The sequence below is a fragment of the Capsicum annuum genome, chromosome 10 (genome assembly GCF_002878395.1).
Source record: "Capsicum annuum cultivar UCD-10X-F1 chromosome 10, UCD10Xv1.1, whole genome shotgun sequence".
In the NCBI taxonomy this organism is placed as follows: domain Eukaryota; kingdom Viridiplantae; phylum Streptophyta; class Magnoliopsida; order Solanales; family Solanaceae; genus Capsicum; species Capsicum annuum.
In genome coordinates, this window is record NC_061120.1 from 139963209 (window position 1) to 139986209 (window position 23001).

The following is a 23001-nucleotide window of genomic DNA, read 5'->3' on the forward strand; positions in this document are numbered from 1 at the left end:
GCGTTCAAATTAGAGAAGGAAAGATGTATGTTTTTGTAATTGTTGATGACTATTTCAGGTTTACTTGGACATTGTTTTTACCTTCCAAAGAAGATGTTTTTGATGTTTTTTTGATATTCATCAAGAAAATAGAAAAGAAACTAGGTATTTTTCTAATTTTCATAAGATCTGACCATGGCACTGAATTTGAAAATGCAATTTTTTTGGAATTTTTTTGTATGAATGATATAGATCATAGTTTCTTTGCTCCTAGAATACCTCAGCAAAACAGAGTAGTAGAAAGAAAAGATATAACTTTGGAAGATATGGCTAGAACAATGATGCTTGCAGAGAATCTTGTAAAAAATCTTTGGGTTGAGGCCATCAGTACTGCTGGATACATTGTTAATTGGTGAATGATTAGGCTTATTATTGCGAAGACTCTCTATGAATTATTAAAAGAAAGAAAATCAAATATTTCTCACTTTAGAACTTTTGGTTGCAAGTGTTTCATTCATAATAATTATAGTGCATGCAGTATTTGATGAATCTTGTATTGAGACTAACCTGTAGAAAGAAAGTGAAATTGAAGAACAAGTTAAGGAATAGGTTGTACAACCTGATCCATCAATAGGGGGAACTGAACTTGGAGGCATACTGACTGGGGGAACTGAACCACCAGCAACTCTAGCTCAAACCAGTCACTATGTTTTCAACATCTCTCAAAGATTGGTTTCATAAAGTTACAAGTATCAAGGGTCTCATCTAAGTGAAAATATTCTCACTGATCTCACTTTAGGGATAACCACTAGATCTGGATTAAAGAGATTTATGCTATCAAAGCCTTTCTGTCTATGATTGAAACAAAAAAAGGTGAATGAAGCACTTTTTGATGCAGATTCAATCATTGTCATGCATGGGGAGCTTAACCAGATTGAAAGAAGAAGGGTTTGACACTTAGTCCCATCTCTATAAAATAGAACTGTGATTGGAGCTAAATGGGTGTACAAAAATAAGGTTGATGAATATGAAACATTTTCAAGGAATAAGGCAAGGTTGGTGGTCCAAGGATACAATCAGGAGAAAGGCATAGACTTTGATGAAACTTTTACCCTTGTAGCAAGACTTGAAGCAATCAGACTTTTTATTGCTTTTGTTGCCTACAAAAAATTCACTCTTTACCAAATGGATGTAAAGAGTGCATTCTTGAATTGTATTCTCAAAGAGGAAGTTTATGTGAAACAACCTCCTGAATTTGAAAGTGAGAAATTTCCTGACTATGTGTGCAAGCTTGACAAGGCTTTATATGGTCTGAAACAAGTTCTAAGGGCTTGGTATGAAAGATTTTCAAAATTTCTTTTGGATCATTGACATACAAGAGATAAAATTGACAACACTCTCTTCTTAAAGACTAATGGAAAGGATTTATTGATTGTGCAAGTTTATGTTGGTGACATCAAATTTGGCTCCACAAACATCAACATGACTCATGACTTTGCAAAACTCATGAGTTGTGAATTTGAGATGAGTATGACGAGAGTGATTAACTTTTTCTTGGGCATGTAAATCAAACAAAAAGCTGCTGGAACTATGATTCATCAACAAACGTATGCAAATAAACTTTTTAAAAATTTCTCCATGGAGGAAGTAAAGGAGATAAGCACTCTTATTACCACTGCCATATAACTGGATATAGATGAAACAAGTTCATCTGTGGAGAAAAAGTTATATAGAGGGATGATAGCATCCAAGCGTACACTCAAGTGTATGTGGTCTATCAAGTAGTAAAGTGGCCTAATGAAAGTCAATTATCGATCCCACAGGTACTTGGTTTAACAACGCTTCAATTCTAGTTCACAGTGTAGATTACTTTGGTGCAAGAGTAAACGAAAAAAGAGACGATAATGGTAACTAAAATTAAATTAAATAAAAATCTTGAAACAATCAATGTATTAAAGCCCAAGGTTAAAGCATTTTCAAACAATCATATTACATTGTTGAACTTTATTCATTAACTTGCTTATCTTGGTTGTTGATTCGTAGGGTTAATTTCATGATCATGGTCCCCTAACCTCTAATCTTTTACCTAATATGGGCATTACAACTACATCATTGAACGGGGATGCAATAATCTATTTAAGTGTTTTAAAGCTATCATCCTACGTTTGAATCAAGTAAGGAATCTAAGTACATCCTTGTCCTAGACGCTAAGTTAAATTCTTTATTTCATAAAAGAATAAAAACTCATACTTTGTTCATCTCTATATTATATCTCCCTATTCCCTCTCTCGAGTTCACAAAGTTGACAATATATGTATTTTCTGGGTGATCAATCCATCAAATAGTTAAATTAAAGATAAACAAACAACAAATATTGATAAGCAATTTAGATGAAATCAATTCAAAATAATAATACTCATGTTCTTGGTTTTAACCCCGAAAAGGGAGTTTCTAGCCACTCATAGTCATAATCAGCATCCCAATAAGAGTATGAATGATTAAAACCATAAATAAATGAAAAGAAAGAATATAAAACCTAAAAAGAAGTTGTGGTAGCCTCCAATGTTGTTTTAAGCGATCTAAGGTGTTCCAAGATGTTTAAAATGGAGTTTGGGATGGTATATTTATAGTAAACAAGTCATAAACCGACTTGGATTAGGTTTCCATGCTATTTTATTTCAGCTGGGTAGAATTTTCTTGATTTTGGTGCTCACCGCGTCGCGGTATAGTGCCAAATCACAATTGTCGAAATCCAGAATCTTAACACGATTACACCGCATCGCGGTGCCTCCTTCAATGCCATTAGGACCTCCACGCACTGGAGTGTCACCATTTTGGACCTCTTCTAAATTGTTTGGTGTGTCGCATGCATCCATTGTCCACTCCTATATTCCATACGCGCCCAAGACATTTCATGCGTCCAAATTGCGTTAATTTTTGTATTGTGCTTTTGTTGAGCCATTCCGAGTCTTTTTAAGTTATTTCCACTTGATTTGAATCTTGTATATTCTTCATATATCATCATAATCCATTCACCAAGCATCCTATATCATTAAACATAACAATTTAGAGTTCAAAACAATACAATATCCAAGACGGTGAATAAAAAACACGAGCTAAGCATATGCTAATTTCGCTTTGATCTTTAACTCATTGTTTTGAATCTTGCCTTGATCCAATTGACTTTTGAACATTATCGACAGGTTGTTTCACATATAAATACACGATAACAACCTTATAAACTCATTAAATACGTTAGAATCTAACACAATAGACTAGACAAAAACCTAGCTCAAGCTAGTAACACTAGTTTTCTCGATTGAACTCTAAATACTCAAATTGGACCCAAACTCATGTGAAAGCACCATTAAACATTGTAAACATATAATTGGACACATAAATTCTCATTTATATCATTATCAAAACATTAAGTACATGAATCATCCTCAAACAAGGCTAAAAAGGCTAGAATAGTAACGCTAGAATACATAAATACACCCAACATCAACGGATGATTGGATTAATGCTCTACCTCACAGAAAGTAAACCTAGTATTGTCTTCAGTGTGGGACTCTGTGCAATGTTTCAAGCAAATCCCAAGGAGTCTCATCTTAAATTTGTAAAGAGGATTTTCAGATATCTCAAAGGAACGACTAATCTTAGTTTTTGGTATCCTAAAGGTAGAAATTTCAAGTTGGTAGGCTATTCTAATGTTGATTATGCAAGTTATCTAGTGGATAGAAAATGTACCATAGGTACTGGTCACTTCCTTGGATCATATTTGATCTCCTTGTCCACCTATTCTAACTATTAAAATATCTGATTTTGCAGCTTGGAATGAATTCAAAGCAATGATTGACTCTTTTCACCATTCTTGTATAAAATTGCCTCAAGATATCATTCCCATCTAAATCTCTCTCCTAAAATCCCACACTGTTTCTCACCAAGTTCTAAAAAGATCTCGATGTAGAATCAAGAAATTTTTTGGTGCAACTATTCCTATACCTGATGATGAGGTTCTTGAGAAACCTATAAGCACACCTGCTTCAAAGAGGACTCCTCACACTCGCAATCAAAAAAGGCAAGACGATGTTGTTCTTGAGAAAACTCTACGGGAAAGTAAGAAGAAATGCCTCATGCCTTCTGATTCTCCTTCTTTAAAAGACACTCTCTCTGCTGATGATGACTTACTTCTGAGTTAAGTTCGTCGTGGGAAAAAGATGAAGAATATTATTCTAAAACCCTCTTTATTTTGTTCCATCAAATCTTTATTTTCCTTCAAAATACCTTAAAAGACAACTCTGAAATCTGCCTCAACGCCCTCAGGAAAACCCAATCCTCCTATGCTCTTTAAAGAAATAGGTTACTCGACTTGCTTCATCTGTTCCTCTCCCTCCCTCTATGACTACTTCTGAACCCACCTCCCCATCTCTTGACCATATACTAAAGTTTTAAAAATAAAAAGTAGTATGAGGTAGAGTTCTTACTAAATATGAGGGTCCTGATATAGCTATCATTCTTATCAAGATAGCTGCTTAAGGATGGTCAAACCTCTTTCTTGAAGGAACCATTCAAAGAAAATCAGCCAAGAAGGAGGTGACGAAATTTTATATTAATGGTAAGTTTGATGGAACTGTGGTTACATCCAATGATTTTGGGGTCCTGATTAAGATGACTCATGCTGATATGGCATGTATTTTGGATATTCTATCTGAAAGATGGTCTCACTATGTGAAGTATGCCTGGCCTCTCCTTCATAATTTACCCTCAGCCCTAGAGATCACTAGAAAATTCTAAGGTGTACCCACATTGACTCATCATCATCGATTTAAAAAAGGGAAATGTCATCCCTACATCAACTCTACTTTGATGTGGTACAGAAGATCATTCATGGATATGACATTTATGAAGCTGCTGAAATCTGAGGTCAAAATTGACCTTCCTAATTTGTTTTTAAAACACATGAATTTTGTGCTCCAACAAGATGAAAATGGCCATTCCCTAGCATATGGCTTCTAGCTTGGGCAGATCTTTGAAGCATTTGAAGTTTCCATTCCTGTGTAGGCATATGAGACCACAAAAGATGTAATTGGCAGGGTTCATCTCTCCTCTCTTCTGGAGTCCATGAGGCATATCAGCACTCCTCTTTAAAGGGTACAAACTGCTTTGGAGGAGAAAACTGAAAAATTGGAGGATGTTATGGTTACTCATGCCTAAGAAACTACCACACCTAGGGCTAGAATTGCTAAACTTGAGAACAAGTTGGCTCAAGAGAGGGTTGATAATGTTGTTACTATTCATCATTTAGCATAGCTTATTCTTCCTGCTCTATCTGCCTGATTTATATCCTTTTCTTAGCCCCCTAGTATCCTTTATCTTTGTCCTCCTTATAAATAATCAGTGGTGTTTCTATTTTTTTGGTGTTGTCGTTTAGCTTGTGATTCTTATATCTTGGTACTAATGGTAATGGAACTTTAAGTTTGCTAAATTATTTTCTTTTCTTGTTGAGTTAATTTCTCTTTAATATTGTTGTTTTGTACTGATTGTCTTGCTGATAACCCAATGGCCATGAATGGGTTGATGCACTAATTTTTCTCATATATGTTTAGCTTTTTAGTAATGCCAAAAGGGGGAAGAACATATAGCTGTGCAATACTTATAATCCATACACTAACCTGTTTCATTCAGAAAAATTCTTACTTAAGTGACTACACGATAATGCATAAATCAAGAGGTTTGTCATCATCAAAAGGGGAAATTTGTTAGATCCTTGAAGTTTTGATGAATGAAAAAATGAATGAAATATGTTGATCAAGATATTCCATTGATGTACCAAAATCAAAAGTGCAAGTCCACTAGTTTACTGAGACAAGAGTGTTGAATTAAAGAAGTGTGGCAAAGTGGATAATTCCTCTCTAATCATCACGTGTATGGATGATGAGATTGAGTTTGATTCCAACACTTGAAGATAAAAGAGATTAAGTTGAAGAAGGAGTTTTACCTCAACAAGGAGATCAACTTTAAGAAGGACTTTCAATTGACAACAAACTCTGAAGAGCTGAGAGTTTTACTCAAGTCTGTTGAAGGACTCTTTGGAGAGTTATTAAATAGAGAGAGTGACTCATAGTCATTCACGACTTACAAAGAAAAATACAATTGACAAATTAACTTGGCAATTTGAAAGCTTGAAGAAACTAGTAGTTGAACCTGTTACTATTACTCAGAAGATAAGGTGTCTTAGATTCTATGTATTTTTTTTATATAATTCTAGTCTCAGTGAAGTATAAACTGAGTTAGGATCACTGCCTTCAAGTTGGGGAACTCGAAGATTCGGGAACACATACCTTGGGAGGTTTGTTTGTTTTGTAGAAATAGGAATTAGAGTATATAATTTCTAGATTACACAGGTCTTGTAATTTGTTGTTGTTGAGGCTCAAGTGTTTTAGTGAAGTTGAGGTAAAATACTGTAGAGGTACAGATCGTGATTTTTCACATCTTTTTGAGTCGGATGTTTTTCTTGTGAAAATCACCGTCTCATTTACTTACTGTTTTAGCATTGTTGAAACACGTTCGACAACCTGTTTCATTGATAAGCAACTATTAGGCTAAACTAGCAACCTGTTTCACTGATAAGCAACTATTAGGCTAATCTAAGAATTCAGTAGATCACGTATTCTATCACATCTTAATTAGTTATTGTTTATCTAGTAAATATTTTACGCACTAACATATATTTTCTGTTCATACTACTTGAATCAAATGAATCTGATATGACTATGCTAGCTATTACTAACCCAATCTATAGCCTATGGTATGCAGCTTCACATTTACTAGGGCTTAAACTCACGACATCCTTTTTCTTCTGTGAAAAGTCTCAATGAGTAGGTTCACATTTACTAGGGTTTAAACTCACGACCTCCTTTTTCTTCTATGAAAAGTTTTAATGAGTAGGCATTCGATAATAAATTATAATTTTTTTTACTTTATTTAAAATTTATGTAGCTAAAGTTGAAAATAGAGCTACGTTTGTTTATGTTTTTTTTAAAGAATAATGAAATACTGTTCATGCTTAAAATGTATTTAAATATAATTTGAAAAATAAAAAGTAAATTGGAAAACAACTTTCAAATTAGATTAAAATTTTTTATGATTCACTGATTTTCAAATAAAATAAAAAAATATTATAAAAATAATTAATATTCATGGTTAAATGGATCGTGAGTATCATCTCCGTCTCAAAGAACAATAAAACATAAAATAAAAATCAAAAAGAAAAAATGGCCAAAAGCCCCTCCAATCTTTACCCCAAATCTCAACTACACACTTATACTTTGCGGGGGTCCTATAACCCCCCTGAACTATTTTAAACTGGAATTATTACCTCCCAAAAAACTGACAACCAGTCATTTGGAATGTGGTGTGATGCACGCGCCAACAACCTTTTTACACGTGTTTTTTTAATTTAAAATTAATTTTTATTTACTTTATTCTCCATTTTTATCACTTTTCATCTCTTTTCCTTTACAAACTTAAACAATTTTTCGATGACGTTGCAGTGAAAAATAATGGACAATACCGAATTTAAAATTTTCAATGATTTTGAAGTCAAAATAATAAACAACATCGAATTTAAAATTTTCGACAACCTTGAAGTGAAAAACAATAAACAATATCATTATTAAATTTCCAACAATCTTAAATCCGAAAACAACGAACAATACCAATTTCAAAATTTTTGACGACCTTGAAGCCGAAAATAATAACAATACCGAATTAAAATTTTTTGATGACCTTAAAGTCAGAAATAATAGAGAAATTTTGAAATTTTCTACGACCTTAAAGTCGGAAATAATGGGCAATACTCATTTTAAAATTTACGACAACCTTGAAGTCGGAAATAATGGACAATATCAATTTTGAAAATTCCGACGATCTTGAAGTCGAAAATAATAAACGACATCAAATTTAAAATTTTCGACAACCTTGAAGTGGATAATAATGAACAATATCAATTATTAAATTTTTGACGATCTTAAATTTGAAAACAACGAACAATATCAATTTTAATTTTTTTGATGATCTTGAAGCCGAAAATAATAAAAAATACCAAATTTAAAATTTTCGATGAGCTTAAAGTCGGAAACAATAGAGAATTTTGAACTTTACGATAATCTTGAAGTCGAAAATAATGGACAATACTCATTTTAAAATTAACGACGACTTTGAAGTCGAAAATAATGGATAATATCGATTTTGAAATTTCCGACGACCTTGAAGTTGAAAACAATGAATAATACCCATTTTAAAATTTTCGACAAATTTGAAGTCGGAACCAATCGATTTTGTGCTTGGAGATGAGGAAGATGATAAATTAATCTTGGATGCCATTGATGAGTTCTTGAAGTTTTTTGTTTGGGAGGCAGAAGAAGAAGAAGAAAGAAAGAAAATGAATAAAGAAAAAGAATAATTAAAAATAAATTAAAAAATAAAGAAATATTAAAAATATTTTTTTAATAAATAGTTACTTTTTCACTCACTTTAAAGAGAATGAAACACACACTCTAGTCATGTCAGCTTTTTGGGGGTAATAATTATACGTTAAAATAGTTCAGGGGGTGATAGAACCCCACAAAGTATAAGTGTGTAGTTGAGATTTGGAATAAAGGTTGAGGGAGCTTTTGATCATTTTCTCAAATAAAAATAAAAATAAAAATAAAAATAAGATACTCATTTGGTAGTTGTTAGTGCCACGTAAAAAGAGAGAAATATGGAGAGATCAAAACAAAAAGAGATAAATCCTCCTACAAAGAAAGATAAATCCATTAAATAGAAGCCAAGTGTCCAATTTGTAAGAATACTAGAGTACAGACGAAACATCAAAACACATAAGGGCATTATAGTAAATTCACACACATTTAGATTACTAGGTAAGATCGACAATATAAGTAGACGTTTGGTTATGAAAACTAAAAAATTTTGAAGTTAGAGTTGAAGTTGAAATTGTGTTTGATCATGTCTTTTTTAAAGATTTTTTTAGATTTTTGAAAAATCTTTTTTAAATATAATTTTATGCCCCAACTTTTAAAAATTATCAAAATTACCCAACTACTAATTTAGCTACTAACATACAATCAACTGTGTCGCAAGATTTACACTTTTGTTCAATTTCTGCCAGTAAAACGAAACATCCAACAACGAAGTAATCTGGACATTAGATACTCTAGGCAATAGAGTTGAAACAAAATTCAAGATAATGCAAAAATATCTTAGATGCAATCTCAGCTCAAAGATGATGATATTTTTGTATTAATCACTATTTAATCAATAATTATGGGAAAAAATCATCATTGATTGCATCAATAATTAAACACTTAAAACTTTTAAACATTATGAGAGCTTTGTGTAAAAGTTTAAAAAATTGAGTTATATATAATAATAATAAAAGTTGGAATTGGAGTTGAAAAATAGTGAAAATAACAAAAATCTATTTTTACTTTTCAAAAAATAATTTTGAAATTTTCATGACCAAACACCACAACTTTAATAAAGTAAAAAAAATTTCGAAAAAAAAAAAAAATTTTATGGCCAAAAAGCATTAATTATAGATTCTCGACATAAGAAACAAAAAGAAAATTTCATAACTGATTGTGAATATTAAAAAAATAGAATGTAAGTACTATATCTTAATCCTATTTAATAGCCATAAATAAATTATTTTTAAGAGATTCTCGAAAATTTCATAAGAGATTGTGAAAATAAAAAAGGTAGAATATAAGTAAATCTATCGTATTTAAAAGACATAAAAATCATTTAACAAATTACTTCCTTCGTTTCAGGATAAGTGAATCGTTGGGGTATTTATTGGTATTTCAAAATAAGTGAATCATTTAATTTTTTTCCAAATTTGCCCTTATGATTTGACAACTAATTAACTTTTGAAAAGGTATTATAAAGTCAATTTTTTTTTTTGGGTAAAAATAGAAAGTTGTGTTAAATTTATATCTTTAATATTTTTTTTTAATATATATGTCAAAATTTAATAATTCATTTATTATAAAAAGGAGAGAGTATAAGATAAAAAAAAATAATGTAAGCAAATCTTAACCCGATTTAAAAGGCACAAAAACGTTTTTTTGATAGATTCTCACTTGAACAAACCAAAAAGAAATTTCACAGCAGATCCAAGAGAAATAACAGAAGTGTGAAAAAGTCGTCTTAGAAAATTTCACAGCGAGGGTAAAACCGTCATTAAAAAAAGTGAGAGAAAAGCTTTCCAAAATCATGTGAAATTTCTAACTACTAAAATGACTATGTATCGGGACAGCAACATAGGCATCTTCGGGAAAGACCCAAGTAGGGTGGGTGGGGTAATATAGGGGTATCGGGGTTATGGGATGTTCTTACGTACACTCTATGATAATATAAATTCACACAATTTGCAATTGTTTTTCTGAAATACTTTTGGATTCTTCTTCACCTGGGTTGGTTCATATTACAGCTCACAAAAAAGTGAAAAAATAAATCAAGAAATAAACGGTTATTTAACCTATAATCAGCTTTTAGCTCTCTGGAAAAGCCGTTATTGGTTAGTTCTTGGCCTTTTCCTGTCTTGTTTTACTGTTCTTTTTGTATGTCTAAATGGCCCTTGTTTTTTTTAATTTTTTGTATGAGGTTAATTTATGTTTACATATTCTTTAACGTATAAGCTGTGTAATTGCATTTTTGTTGAGTTATTTTGATGTTTTCTTGATTCTGTGGTTAAATTGTTATCATATTTTTTGTTCTGTTTGATGCCATCAGTTTCAGTTTCTAGAAATTCCTGGCTCTTAAGGGTGAAAAAGGGAATTTTTTTGGTTCTTCGATTTCTATTTTTTTGTGTGTGTTTTGTGGGATTTCTAGAATGTGTCTAAAGTTTCAATCTTTTTTTATTTATTTATTTATTTATTTATTTTTTTTGTGAAATTGAAAGCCTCTTGGAAATCTGCAAAACCTTATATTTACAATCCTTGACGAAATTGTTGTAAGTTGCTTTCCATATAGTATTTTGTGGAAATCTTAGTAGTTAGTTGGTTGGCTACCTGAAATTTCACCTTGGTGGTGAGAGTTCAATTCTCTAAGTTGTTATCCCCTTCCCTAATTCTCTTTAAAAGAAAAGTTAAAAAAAAAAAAAAACATAGCATTTTGCATTTGATAATAATTGGAGCTTCCTTTCCTAATTGTGCAGCGAGCTAAACTGTTGGATCAGCTGAGTGCTACTTGACGAAGATTTGAACGTTCTTGCATTTTTGAACTGTAAGCTGTATAAAAGCTCAATACCTTTGAGCTTGTTTTGTTTCTGGGATCTTTCTGAACAAGAACAGCAGTAAATTCAAGACCAGAGAGGGAATTTTTCGTCACTTTGGAGTGATTTGCTTGATGATCAGGAAACTTTTTCGTCTTTGAGGGAAGAAGTTAATAGGTAGAAAAGAATGGATAGGGTGCCGAGGTTTCTATATGATGTTCTGACAGAGCCGCAACGAGGAGGAGAGTCTTTCATCGGGTCAATCAAGATTGCTGTTTTACCGATTGCAAAAGTTTTTACATTATGCTTCTTGGGATTTCTGATGGCCTCCAAGTATGTCAATATTCTTCCTGCAAATGGACGGAAGCTTTTAAATGGGGTCAGTACTTTTTGTATGGTAGAACTGTTGTTAAGTCTTGTTTTAGAATAATCTTTACTGAATGTTCAATCCTAAAATAGGAAATAGCTTAATGGAGTCCTCAAATACCTTTCTGATGGATGTCATGAAGTTATCAATTCAATTTTTTTCTTTTCATAGATTGTCACACTCATCAATTCAATTTTATGTGAGATGAGACTTCAAAAGTAGTAAGTTTTAGCTTTTTTGTATCTCTAATATATACTATTACATGGTTTCATGTAGTTGGTGTTTTCACTCTTGCTTCCATGCTTGATATTCTCTCAACTTGGACAAGCCATTACGTATGAAAAATTGCTTCAGTGGTAAGAATTACATTACTTTCGTGCTCATTTTGTACTGCAATGCCCATTATATTATTATTTCCAACTGATGTTCTTCATTTTATCAGGTGGTTCATCCCTGTTAACATTGTTCTAGTCACCATATTTGGCTCTATTATTGGTTTAATTGTTGCTACCATCGTGCGTCCACCGTACCCTTATTTCAAGTTTACCATTATACAGATTGGCATTGGTAAGTGCTCCATCTATACGAGTTTCGTAGTTAGGAGTCACGTCTGAAGTCTATTTGATTTTTATATAATGCAACTTACAGTATCTTAAACTTCTCTGAATTGGGTAGTATGAGTTGACTGCTATTTGGAGAAAATATTGCCTAACTTATTCAGTTAGTTTTTCAATATTTCCTTATTACAGCAACTGTGGCTGCTACATTTGGCGTGATTAAAACATGCCAAACCTAGTTATTTTATTTAGCATGAATGAGAACTCATCTTTCACTTTGCGTTTTACGTGAAAGTGCATTTCAACTTTAACTATCTATTCTCTTTAATGTCTTGACGTCTGGAGTTCATTGCCAGATCCGTAAGCTTATGATTTTTTCCATTTCTATGCAGGGAACATTGGAAATGTTCCACTTGTTCTTATAGCTGCATTATGTCGGGAATCAAATCCTTTTGGCGACTATGAAATATGTTCGCGAGATGGTAATGCATACATCTCATTTGGCCAGTGGGTATGTAAGATCAGAGTTGATGGTTTCAAATTCATTGTCATTCATTTAGATTAATATAGCTTCAATAGGATATTTTCTTTCTGATCACTTTCTATGTTTTTCCGCTACTGTTTGTTTTTGCATTTTCCTAACTTAAAATTCTGATCTTGCCTTACTTCCTCCTAACCAAAGGAAGGATGTCTCATGAAAGTTCACCAGTTTACTTCTTGATGACCAGCCAATGGGAATTCCTTTCCACTCTGGTTTTTCTGTTTTAAAACCCCCTCCCTCTTGCTCCCTGACAAAAAAATAAAAATCCCAGCCTTTGCATGGAAATTCGATACCTAGTTCAGAAGTTCACATCACACAAGGAATTTGAAAATGTATGGAAGTATCTGCAAATCGCTTTGAACTTCAAAACTTGCTTTAGCTAATAAAAGTACTTTTTGATAAATGTGTGTAGGTTGGTGCAATTATCCTCTACACCTATGTATTCCAGATGCTCGCACCTCCTCCTGAGGGCACCTTTGACATTGAAGATGTGAACCTTCCTATCAAGATTTCTAATAAAGAAAGATTGCCGAGCCATCCACCAGGTAGTTCTGCAGAGCAAGTTCCATTGCTTACAACAAATGTTGCACCATCTGACTCTGGTGGTTCAAAGAAAGAAAAGGTGAGAAAGACGTTCTATTCTTAGATTATTTTCCCCTTTGTGCATAGTTTTAGGCATCACGGGGTAGAAATAGTAATCCCTTTATGATGGCGAAAATACTTTAGAACTTTGGCATTAGGGTCAGGTTTGCTATTGGTGAGGTGTCAAAACTCAAAAACTAGTTTCTCTTGTTATAATTGTTGGATTTTGTGTTATCATTGCTAGTGCTTCACAAAATGAAGTGCTATTCACATATGACCTTCAATGCCTTAGAAAAAAAAATCAATGATTGTGGCCCTCTCTCCATATCCAAAAGTACTTTTTTCCTTCAAGATATTCTTTTATGTACATAAAATTTAAGCAGGAATATACCCTTAAAGGAATAATCACGAGTCATTTCAACTTTGGATGGATCTGGATTTGTGGGCTTTGAGATGAACAGAGCTTTCAAACTCCGACCACAGTACTTTTGTTGCTTAGTTGAATGTAGAATTTAAGTCCTTAGATAGTTCATCAAGTCCTGCTTAGTACATTCCTAATTTTCTCAGTTTAGTTGCTTTTGCATGATGTCTGTAGAATTCTTGAAAAATCAACAAATGTAATGCCTGAGTAATCAATATCAGTTATTTGTGAACTTGTGATTTTGAATTTTGACCAACTCCTGGAGCCTCAAATTTTTAAAGAACTTAATTTTGCATCCAGACACATGGTTCTTCTCTTGCTTCTGTTGGTGTTATGAGAGAATTAATAGTGTCTCTTTATTGCTTCTAGTGGTTGAACTTGCATCACGATAAATGCTAATTTGGGTACATTTATTTTTTGTTACAAGCTGACATATTGAAAATGAAGGAAAATCAGTCTCTTGCGGGTTCTGGATTCCTTGAATCACTATGTGCAGTGTGATAAAATCTTTTGAATACTGGTTTTGGTGGATGATCTTTGTAGTTCTCTATAATACTGGTGTTTGACTGCTCATCACTTTCCTTACAGGTTAAAGAGTTCTTTAAATTTCTCTATGAGAAACTGAAGCTCAAGCAATTAATTCAACCACCTATAATAGCTTCTGTAAGTTCAATAATCTTGAGATGGTTCCATATATGCAGTTTCATTGACTTTATCTGGTTGACCTTATTATAATTGTTACGCATTGATAAACTATATAATAGATTATCCCACTCCTCAAAATGCTATACCCTATGGTGTTCTACTATACAAAGTTCATTCAGACGATTTTGTCCACTAGTGTTTATGTGGTAAAGTCATCCCGAGTGAGAATCTTTCGACCCAACATAGGCTCTTGGTTATGGATCTGGGTATAAAGAAGAATAGAAAGAGGAGGAGTAAGGAGTGTAGACCGAGAATTAAGTGGGGCGGTTTGACGCCAGTGAATGCGTGGGAGATAGGGGAGAGGTTGGCGGGAATGGGGGTGTGGGAGTGTAGGGGGGATGTGGATAATATGTGGGACAGGGCGGCAACGTGCATCAGGGAGAATGCAAGGGAGGTGTTGGGTGTTTCTAGGGGCCGGGCCGGACATCATCGGGGGGATTGGTGGTGGAATGAAGAGGTGGGGAAGAAAGTGGAGACCAAGAAAGAGGCGTATGCTAAGTTGGTGGAAAGTAAGGACGAAGAAGAGAAGCGGGTAAACAGGAAAGAGTACAAGCTAGCGAGGAAGGAGGCGAAGTCAGCGGTCACGGCAGCTAAGACGGCCGCTTTTGAGAGCGTGTATGCAGGGTTACAGGGGAAAGGAGGGGAGAAAAAGTTGTTCCGACTCGCTAAGGCTAGGGAGAGGAAGGGTCGTGACCTCGATCAGGTGAGGTGCATTAAGGGGGAGGACGGTAGAGTGTTGGTGGAGGACGGCCACATAAAGAAGAGATGGCAGTCGTACTTTCATAGGCTCTTGAATGACGAGGGGGACAGAGCTATTGTGTTAGGGGAACTGGAGCACTCAGGGGAGTGTCGGGATTTTAGCTATTGTAGACGTTTTAAGGTAGACGAGGTTAGACAGGCAGTCCGCAGGATGCGAAGGGGTAGGGCGACGGGGCCGGATGAGATACCGGTGGAGTTTTGGAAGTTCGTTGGAGAGGCTGGTGTAAGGTGGTTGACTGTATTGTTCAATGAAATTTTCAGGACGGCAAAGATGCCCGAGGCGTGGAAGTGGAGTACCATGATCCCCCTCTATAAGAATAAGGGGGACATTCAGTGTTGCAATAACTATAGGGGGATTAAGTTACTGAGTCACTCTATGAAGATTTGGGAGAGAGTGGTCGAGGTGAGGCTGAGACGGATAGTGTCTATTTCGGAAAACCAGTTCGGATTTATGCCCGGCCGCTCGACGACGGAGGCAATCCACCTGGTACGAAGGTTGGTGGAGCAGTATAGGGAGAGGAAGAAGGATCTGCACATGGTGTTCATCGACCTGGAAAAGGCGTACGACAAAGTCCCCAGGGAAGTGCTTTGGAGATGCATGGAGGTGAGTGGAGTACCGCAGGCATATATCAGAGTAACTAAGGATATGTATGAGGGAGCGAAAACCCAGGTGAGGACGGCGGGAGGAGACTCAGAGCATTTCACTGTCCTGACAGGATTGCATCAGGGATCTACTCTTAGTCCCTTTTTGTTTGCGTTAGTAATGGATGTGTTGACGCGGCGTATCCAAGGGGAGGTGCCGTGGTGTATGCTTTTTGCAGACGATGTAGTCCTGATAGATGAGACTCGAGGGGGTGTGAATGACAAATTAGAGTTGTGGAGGCAAACTCTGGAGTCTAAAGGGTTCAGGGTGAGCAGAACCAAGACAGAGTATGTGGAATGTAAGTTTAATGACGTGAGGCGGGAGAATGAGGTAGTAGTGAGTCTAGAAGCACAGGAGGTAGGGAAGAGGGATAAGTTCAAGTATCTCGGGTCCGTGATCCAGAGTAACAGTGAGATTGACGAGGATGTCTCGCACCGTATTGGGGCGGGATGGATGAAGTGAAACTCGCATCGGGGGTGCTGTGTGATAAGAAGGTGCCGCCCAAGCTTAAAGGCAAATTCTATAGGGTGGTAGTCCATCCGGCCTTGCTGTATGGAGCGGAGTGTTGGCCTGTTAAGAACTCCCACATCCAAAGATTGAAGGTGGCAGAAATGCGGATGTTGCGCTGGATGTGTGGACTGACCCGAGGGGATAGAGTTCGGAATGAGACTATCCGGGAGAAGGTTGGTGTGACTTCAGTGGAGTGTAAGATGCAGTAAGCACGATTGAGATGGTTCGGACACGTGAAGAGGAGGGGCATGGATGCCCCGGTCCGTAGGTGTGAGAGGCTAGCGTTGGATGGTTTTAGACGGGGTAGGGGTAGACCGAAGAAGTACTGGGGTGAGGTGATTAGGCGGGACATGGAACAGTTACAGCTCACCGAGGACATGACCCTAGATAGGAAGGTCTGGAAGATGCGAATTACGGCAGAGGATTAGGGCCAGTTCGGGTCGCTAGTGTAGGGAATTAATTGGTGGGGGTGTATTCCTGTTATGATTCCGTATTCAATGTTCCGTGTTCCGTGTTCCATGTTTATTACGAATATGTGTGCTTTCCTCTGCTTTATATTCCTGCATTCCTGCTTTACTCTGTTTTATATTCCTTATGGGTGCCGTATCTATGTTATGTCATCTGCTTCTGTGCTGTACTATGTGTTTGTGTGATATCTCGTGACTTGAGCCGGGGGTCTTTTGGAAACAGCCTTTCTACTTCATCAGAGGTAGAGGTATGGACTGCGTACATCTTACCCCCCCCAGACCCCACTAAGTGGGAATACACTGGGTTTGTTGTTGTTGTTGTTGTAGTGTTTATGTCACTTATGCTTGAGATGGCTCTATTTTTCATTCTAGGCAATGCGTTCTCTCAGGATATTAAGGAGTAAGAAATGATATGACCTTATCCTGAACTATGAGTTTTTACTCCTTTGTCAATCAAATGCATTCTATTCTCTAAGGCTTTCCCGAGTTGCTATTTAGAATTTCCCTTGAGTTCTCAACTTGCTGATGCGTTAATCACATACGATAATACTGTTGCTAAGAATGCTGTTTAGCTGTGACGTTTACTCAAGATATCAAAAACATTATACTCTCCGAAGGGGAGGGCAGGCGTAATTTGGTAAAGTTGCTCCCTGGTCACAAGTTCGACTTGTGGGAACAACCTCTTGTGGAAATGTAGGGTAAGGTGCGTACAATAGACCCTCGTGGTCTGGCCCTTTTTACCTGTGCATAGCAGGAGCTTAGTGCACCGTGCTGTAAGAACAATAGACTCTCCCTGAAAATTTTAATTGTTCTTCAACCTATCAAAAAAAAAAAAAAAAAACTGTTCTTCGGATTAACAGCTGAGTAATGGGATATTTCGGGGGCCAAGGGTTAGAGCAATTATTTTTGCTGACTATCAATTATAACAACTTTTATGACAGTTGCTAAATTTCGTGTTCTTTCAACAGGTCTTGGCAATTATCATAGGATGTGTGCCAGTCCTAAGGCGTCAGATCTTTACTTCTGATGCTCCACTTTACTTCTTCACTGACAGCTGTTTGATTCTTGGGTAAGTTTTATTCTGTTGCAGAGTTAGTTAAAGACCCTTATAAATGCCATGCAGCATATCTGAAATAATATCCATTCCAGTTACTGTTTGCTGCAAATAGACAAGACATGATACATATTCCTTTCTGATAGCTTACATCAGTATTTATTCCTAAAGAATTGGAATCGCAAATTCTGCTTTTACTGGTTTCTGTTCAACTAGAATACTCGGGCTTAGCTGAATTAACATATTCAATAATGCTGTTCTTCTAGTCAATTGGTGGAAATGCTGTTATACGTGAATATTAATTAAATGTTGTCGTAATTCTTGTTATCAGGGATGCCATGATTCCCTGCATATTGTTGGCTTTAGGAGGCAATCTTGTTGACGGTAAGTAATAATTCTTTGTTTCCTTTTCTTTTTTTAAACTTTATTTTCACTCTTTTTTGTAATAAATCTCCTTGTTAACCAAGGATGTTTAAATTCTGATGTTTTTAGGCGCTCCTATTTACTGCTTTATAATTGAACCTCTGCAGGACCAGGACCTGGAAGTTCAAAAGTTGGTGTAAAGACAACTGTTGCGATTGTCTTTGGACGGCTGTGTTTGGTTCCTCCAACTGGACTCGGCATTGTCATGTTAGCAGATAAGCTTGGCTTCCTTCCTTCTGGTGACCAAATGTTCAGATTTGTTCTTCTTCTTCAGTATACGATGCCCACATCCATACTTGCTGGTAAAATACCTTCCTTCCGAAACATGTCAAATGTACGACTTTAGAGGGAAAATGACACTGCTAGAGACACATTGTCGTCTTTTACTTATCCTGTGAATATTTGAATGGACGTTTGATCAAATCTTTAATCTGGACAGGTGCGGTTGCGAACTTGAGAGGGTGTGGGAAGGAGGCAGCAGCCATCTTGTTCTGGGTTCATATATTTGCTGTTTTCTCTATGGCTGGATGGATCATCCTCTACCTCAATATACTCTTTTAAGTTAGGATCAACACTGTTGCTACAGAGAGTTAAACATGAGATATTGGAGTGGAATTTTTCATTCCTATTGCCGAGGAGGCAGCTGTCGGAAAGCTGATCATCGTTTGTATTCACGTAGCTATAAGTATAATTAGTCAGGGTGGAGTTAGATAAATTGCTCCTTATTTGTTCTCGGCTTCTTCTATTGTATACCAAGCTAATGCTAGCTTGAAACTGGCTTTGTCAAAGTTGGAATGGGCGTTTGGTAGAGACAGACGAGGCTTTATGTTCATTGGAAAAAAAAGTATATGGGATTGTTTGTGGCATTTGTAATCAATATACAATAACTTCGACTAATCAGAAAAATAATTAAGACCATTGTTGCGCTATATGATTTCCAAATTCTCCCAAATTCGAACATCAAGGTTATAAAAAGAATTGTACAATGTTCTCCCAATGACAGTTTGTAATGGTGGAATTGTGGAAGGAGCTCAAACAATTACATTTACAACATAGCCTATGATTTTAAACTGTGTCAGCCATGATACTGAGAATTAATAAGCCTCCGCCTCAATCACCTATGTTACTTAGATTCTTTGACAATGTGTCAAATCCACCCAAAACTAATATTTTATGGTAAACTAGACGAACCTGACATGCCTTTTGACATAGATGAGGAGACAATGGACAGAAAAGAACCCTTGGAGAAGGTATTGAGCATGTTCCTTCAATGGATTAAGTATATTTTTCTTGAGCAAGACCAAATGTGTTTCACTTTTGCTAATTTAAGAAACTATCAATAATGCTCCTTTTTATGTACTTATAAGAGTATTTTAAGTGTTTATCTGAAGAAAGAGAATATTTTTTTTACAATCCTTTTTCTACTATTGTCTGTCAAAATAGTTGAATGATTTTCCTGAGAAGATACCAAAAAATGCTTCACTTTTTCGAGCTTGACGGACTACTAATATTTGTTGTCCAAATATAGAAAGGGACTAGTTTTGTTTGTATCTCATTACAAGTATAAGGAATTATTTTAAATTTAGAAAATGCTTAAAGAAATTATTAAAATTGTTTCAAATTTTTAAAAAGTCAATTTCTGATAAACACGCACATACATGTGTTAAAATATCAAAAGAGAAAAATTGAAAAAGTTTTTTGATAATAGACCCTACCCAAAATAATAAGAATAAATTACTTATAACCTCTCCTTAAGTTTCTATCCTTACTTAAAATTCCATTCAACTAAACTAATTACAAAAATTCCTTTTTACTCAAAATAGTTGCCTCTTTTCTGATACATCTAAAAAAAACCCACTCATACCACCTTATTGTGCCGCAAATCAAGCCCAAAAATTAAAAAATATATCCCACGATTATCTCAATTCACTCAATTTGAATTTCCACCTTGTTCTCATCTTTATCTTCTACTTCAACATTCAAATTACAACTTCCATTAATTTTCTTTTGAATTTTCACCATGTTCTTATCTACTTTAAGGAGGAAAATTCAAAAGTGGATCAAAATCTCCTAATATTAACAGATTAATTCAGATCCTGCGAGAGAAGTCACCGAAAAGAATACTTTCCGACCATCTCATAGAGGAGAGGAGAGAAAAGGAAAAAGAAAGTAAAAAAAAAACTAAAAAAAAAGTTTAGTAAAAGAGATAATAAAAATAAATTATAAATAGTAATGTTTTTACTTTTCACTGTCTTTAAATGAGTGCTTTACATTCTCTATTGAAGACAGATCACTATAGTCCAACTAGAACTTGGTCTCTTATCTCCTAATTTGTGTTGGCTTTGTTTTTGTAATTGTATAACCTGTAGAACTCTAAGATAGATGTTCTATATATTCACTTGTGTACATCATGTATCAATATATCGGAGAAAAGGTTTTGATATGGTCAGAGCCCTAAGAGGTAAAACAACCCTAAAAGAAAAAAAAATTCACGCATAAATTCTGCAGCAATGACAGGCGACTCTTCTACTACGTAGGGAACATCTGCCACTACACATAATTCCTTTGCAATTGCCCCGCCCTCTCCAAACCTTGCCCACCAACTTCCTGAAAAACTTACATCCTTCAATTTCTTCTTCTAGAAGACACAATTTCTCCCTATGGCTAGGGTTTGTGGTCTTGAATATCATATCAAAGGTAATGAGATGATTCCAGGAAAGCTTCTAGATAATCAACCCAACCCAACCCAACCCATCGTATAATTCATGGGTAAGGAAGATCAACGTTTCTTAAGTTGGATCGTTGCTTCAGTCTCTGAAAGTATGTTACCTCAACTAGTTGGTGCTGAAACTGCTTGCAAAACATGGGCTAAACTTATGGTGCTTATGCTTCGAGGTCAAAGCCATAAATTCATGAGTTAAAAGATTAGTTGCATAATTTATAGAGAGAGAATACAAGAATTGAGTCCTATATACTAAAGCCAAAGGAAATTTCGGAGAAGTTGCTTGCTTGCAGCATATAGTTTCTAATGATAATTTGGTCGAATTTGCTCTTGCTGGACTAGGACCAATTCACAAGATCGATAGAAACACATCAAAAGGAGATTTGTTTTGACGCTGTGTATGAATTGTTGTTGAATTAAAAACGATAATTAAAAGAGATGAAGTTCTTACTGTTATTGCACCCAAAACACAGTTTACGAAGAGTTTATTCACTTTAAATCATGGTCGTGGGAGAGAAGAAAGAGATAATCGAGGTTGGGGATGCTATCAAAATTAGGGATTCTCTCCATTGACTCAAATTGAGTTTCTTACCAGTTCTTTAATTCAGTACCTTCAGACATATCAACAATTGTTTGTCACAATTGTGAAGGCAAAAATTACATTACATGAGTCTATCCCTCACCTAAAACACTTAACAAAACCAAAATATCAAGCCGCCCTACCTCAAATTTGGCTAGCACACACAATCCACCTACACAAAATTGATTGATGGATAATGGCACAATGCATCATCTTACCTCTGATCTAGATAACCTTGTTATTCACTCTGAATATCAAGGTCCTCAGGAAGTTACTCTAGGTAATCGTTCTAAATTACCCATTTCTCACATAGGTAAAAATTTCATTATTACTTTTGATAAATAATTTACACTTGATAATATTTCACATGTTCTTACTGCTACTCAGAACTTGGTATCTGTTTGTTCTTTTGCTAAGCATAATAATATTTTTGTTGAATTTTTTCTTACCATTTTTCGATCAAAGACTTGGTAACGATGGAAATACTGCACAATGACTTGAGTAGTGATGAACTTTATTCACATTATGTGATGAAATTACACTCACTAGCTTTCTTTGCAGCGTCTCTTGTTTGTTTGCATGTTTGTCTAGCGCTTGCATCCTATCCTACAATTTGTCAAGCGTTACCAACTGTTGTTTTAACTTCTAGTAAATCATCTAGTTTATGCACCACGTGTGCTGTTAGCAAGAGTCATAAAATCCCCTTTAGTGAGTCTTATTTTAAGGCCCCTGACTCTCTTGATTAATTTGTTCAAATGTTTAGGGCCCTCCTTCTATTATTTCTAATAATGGTTATTGTTATTATGAAATCTCTTTTTATCATTTTAGAAAGTATACTTGGATCTACTTTCTTTATTTTAAGTCTGAGGTTCTTTTTGTATTTGTTCAATTTCATATTATTGTTGAAAAGTATTTTGGGCAATTCATTAATCCTTTTCAAGCTGATTAGAGAGGTGAGTTTCAAGCCTTAACAAAATATTTACATGATAATGGGATTACACACAACGATCCTCCCATCCATATACTCTGGAACGAAATAGTTGCGCCGAAAGAAAACATAGGCATATTGTTGAAACAGGGAGAACACTCTTACATTATTCTAATGTTCCTTCACATTTTTGGACCAATGCTTTTGATACTGCCATTTATGCTATTAATAGACTACCTACACCATGAATCCAACATCAATCCCCATTTGATGAGCTTTTCAAACATATCCTGATTACTCTCTATTATGTGTCTTTGGTTGTCTTTGTTTTCCTTGGCTCATCCTTATGGAAAGGACAAATTGTCACCTAGGTCTAGCCTTGTGTTTTTCTAGGATATAGTAAAATTTATAAGGGGTACAAATGTTTTGATCCTACTTCAGGTAAATTTTTTGTATCTAGTCATGTCATTTTCTATGAAAAT

The 23001-nt window shown here is 35.2% G+C and overlaps 1 protein-coding gene and 1 non-coding gene across 3 annotated transcripts; one reads left to right on the top strand and one right to left on the bottom strand.

Annotated features, from left to right (window-relative positions):
- Window positions 1-9250: 9250 nt before the first annotated feature.
- On the bottom strand, window positions 9251-9335 carry LOC124888338. Its single transcript, XR_007046463.1, has one exon. It is a non-coding gene; the product is annotated as a small nucleolar RNA Z196/R39/R59 family (small nucleolar RNA).
- A 795-nt stretch (window positions 9336-10130) lies between these two features.
- On the top strand, window positions 10131-19218 carry LOC107845599 (protein PIN-LIKES 6). 2 transcript variants are annotated; one of them, XM_047398174.1, is made up of 11 exons: window positions 10131-10564; window positions 11204-11639; window positions 11904-11983; window positions 12070-12194; window positions 12577-12695; window positions 13138-13347; window positions 14317-14391; window positions 17781-17881; window positions 18198-18250; window positions 18397-18591; window positions 18729-19218. In XM_047398174.1, the coding sequence occupies exons 2-11, from the start codon at window positions 11448-11450 to the stop codon at window positions 18848-18850; spliced, it is 1272 nt and encodes a 423-aa protein (XP_047254130.1). In that variant the 5' UTR covers window positions 10131-10564; window positions 11204-11447; the 3' UTR covers window positions 18851-19218. The 2 variants fall into 2 exon arrangements, with proteins under 2 accessions (XP_047254130.1, XP_047254131.1); XM_047398175.1 differs by having other exon boundaries at window positions 10367-10999.
- Window positions 19219-23001: the final 3783 nt, after the last annotated feature.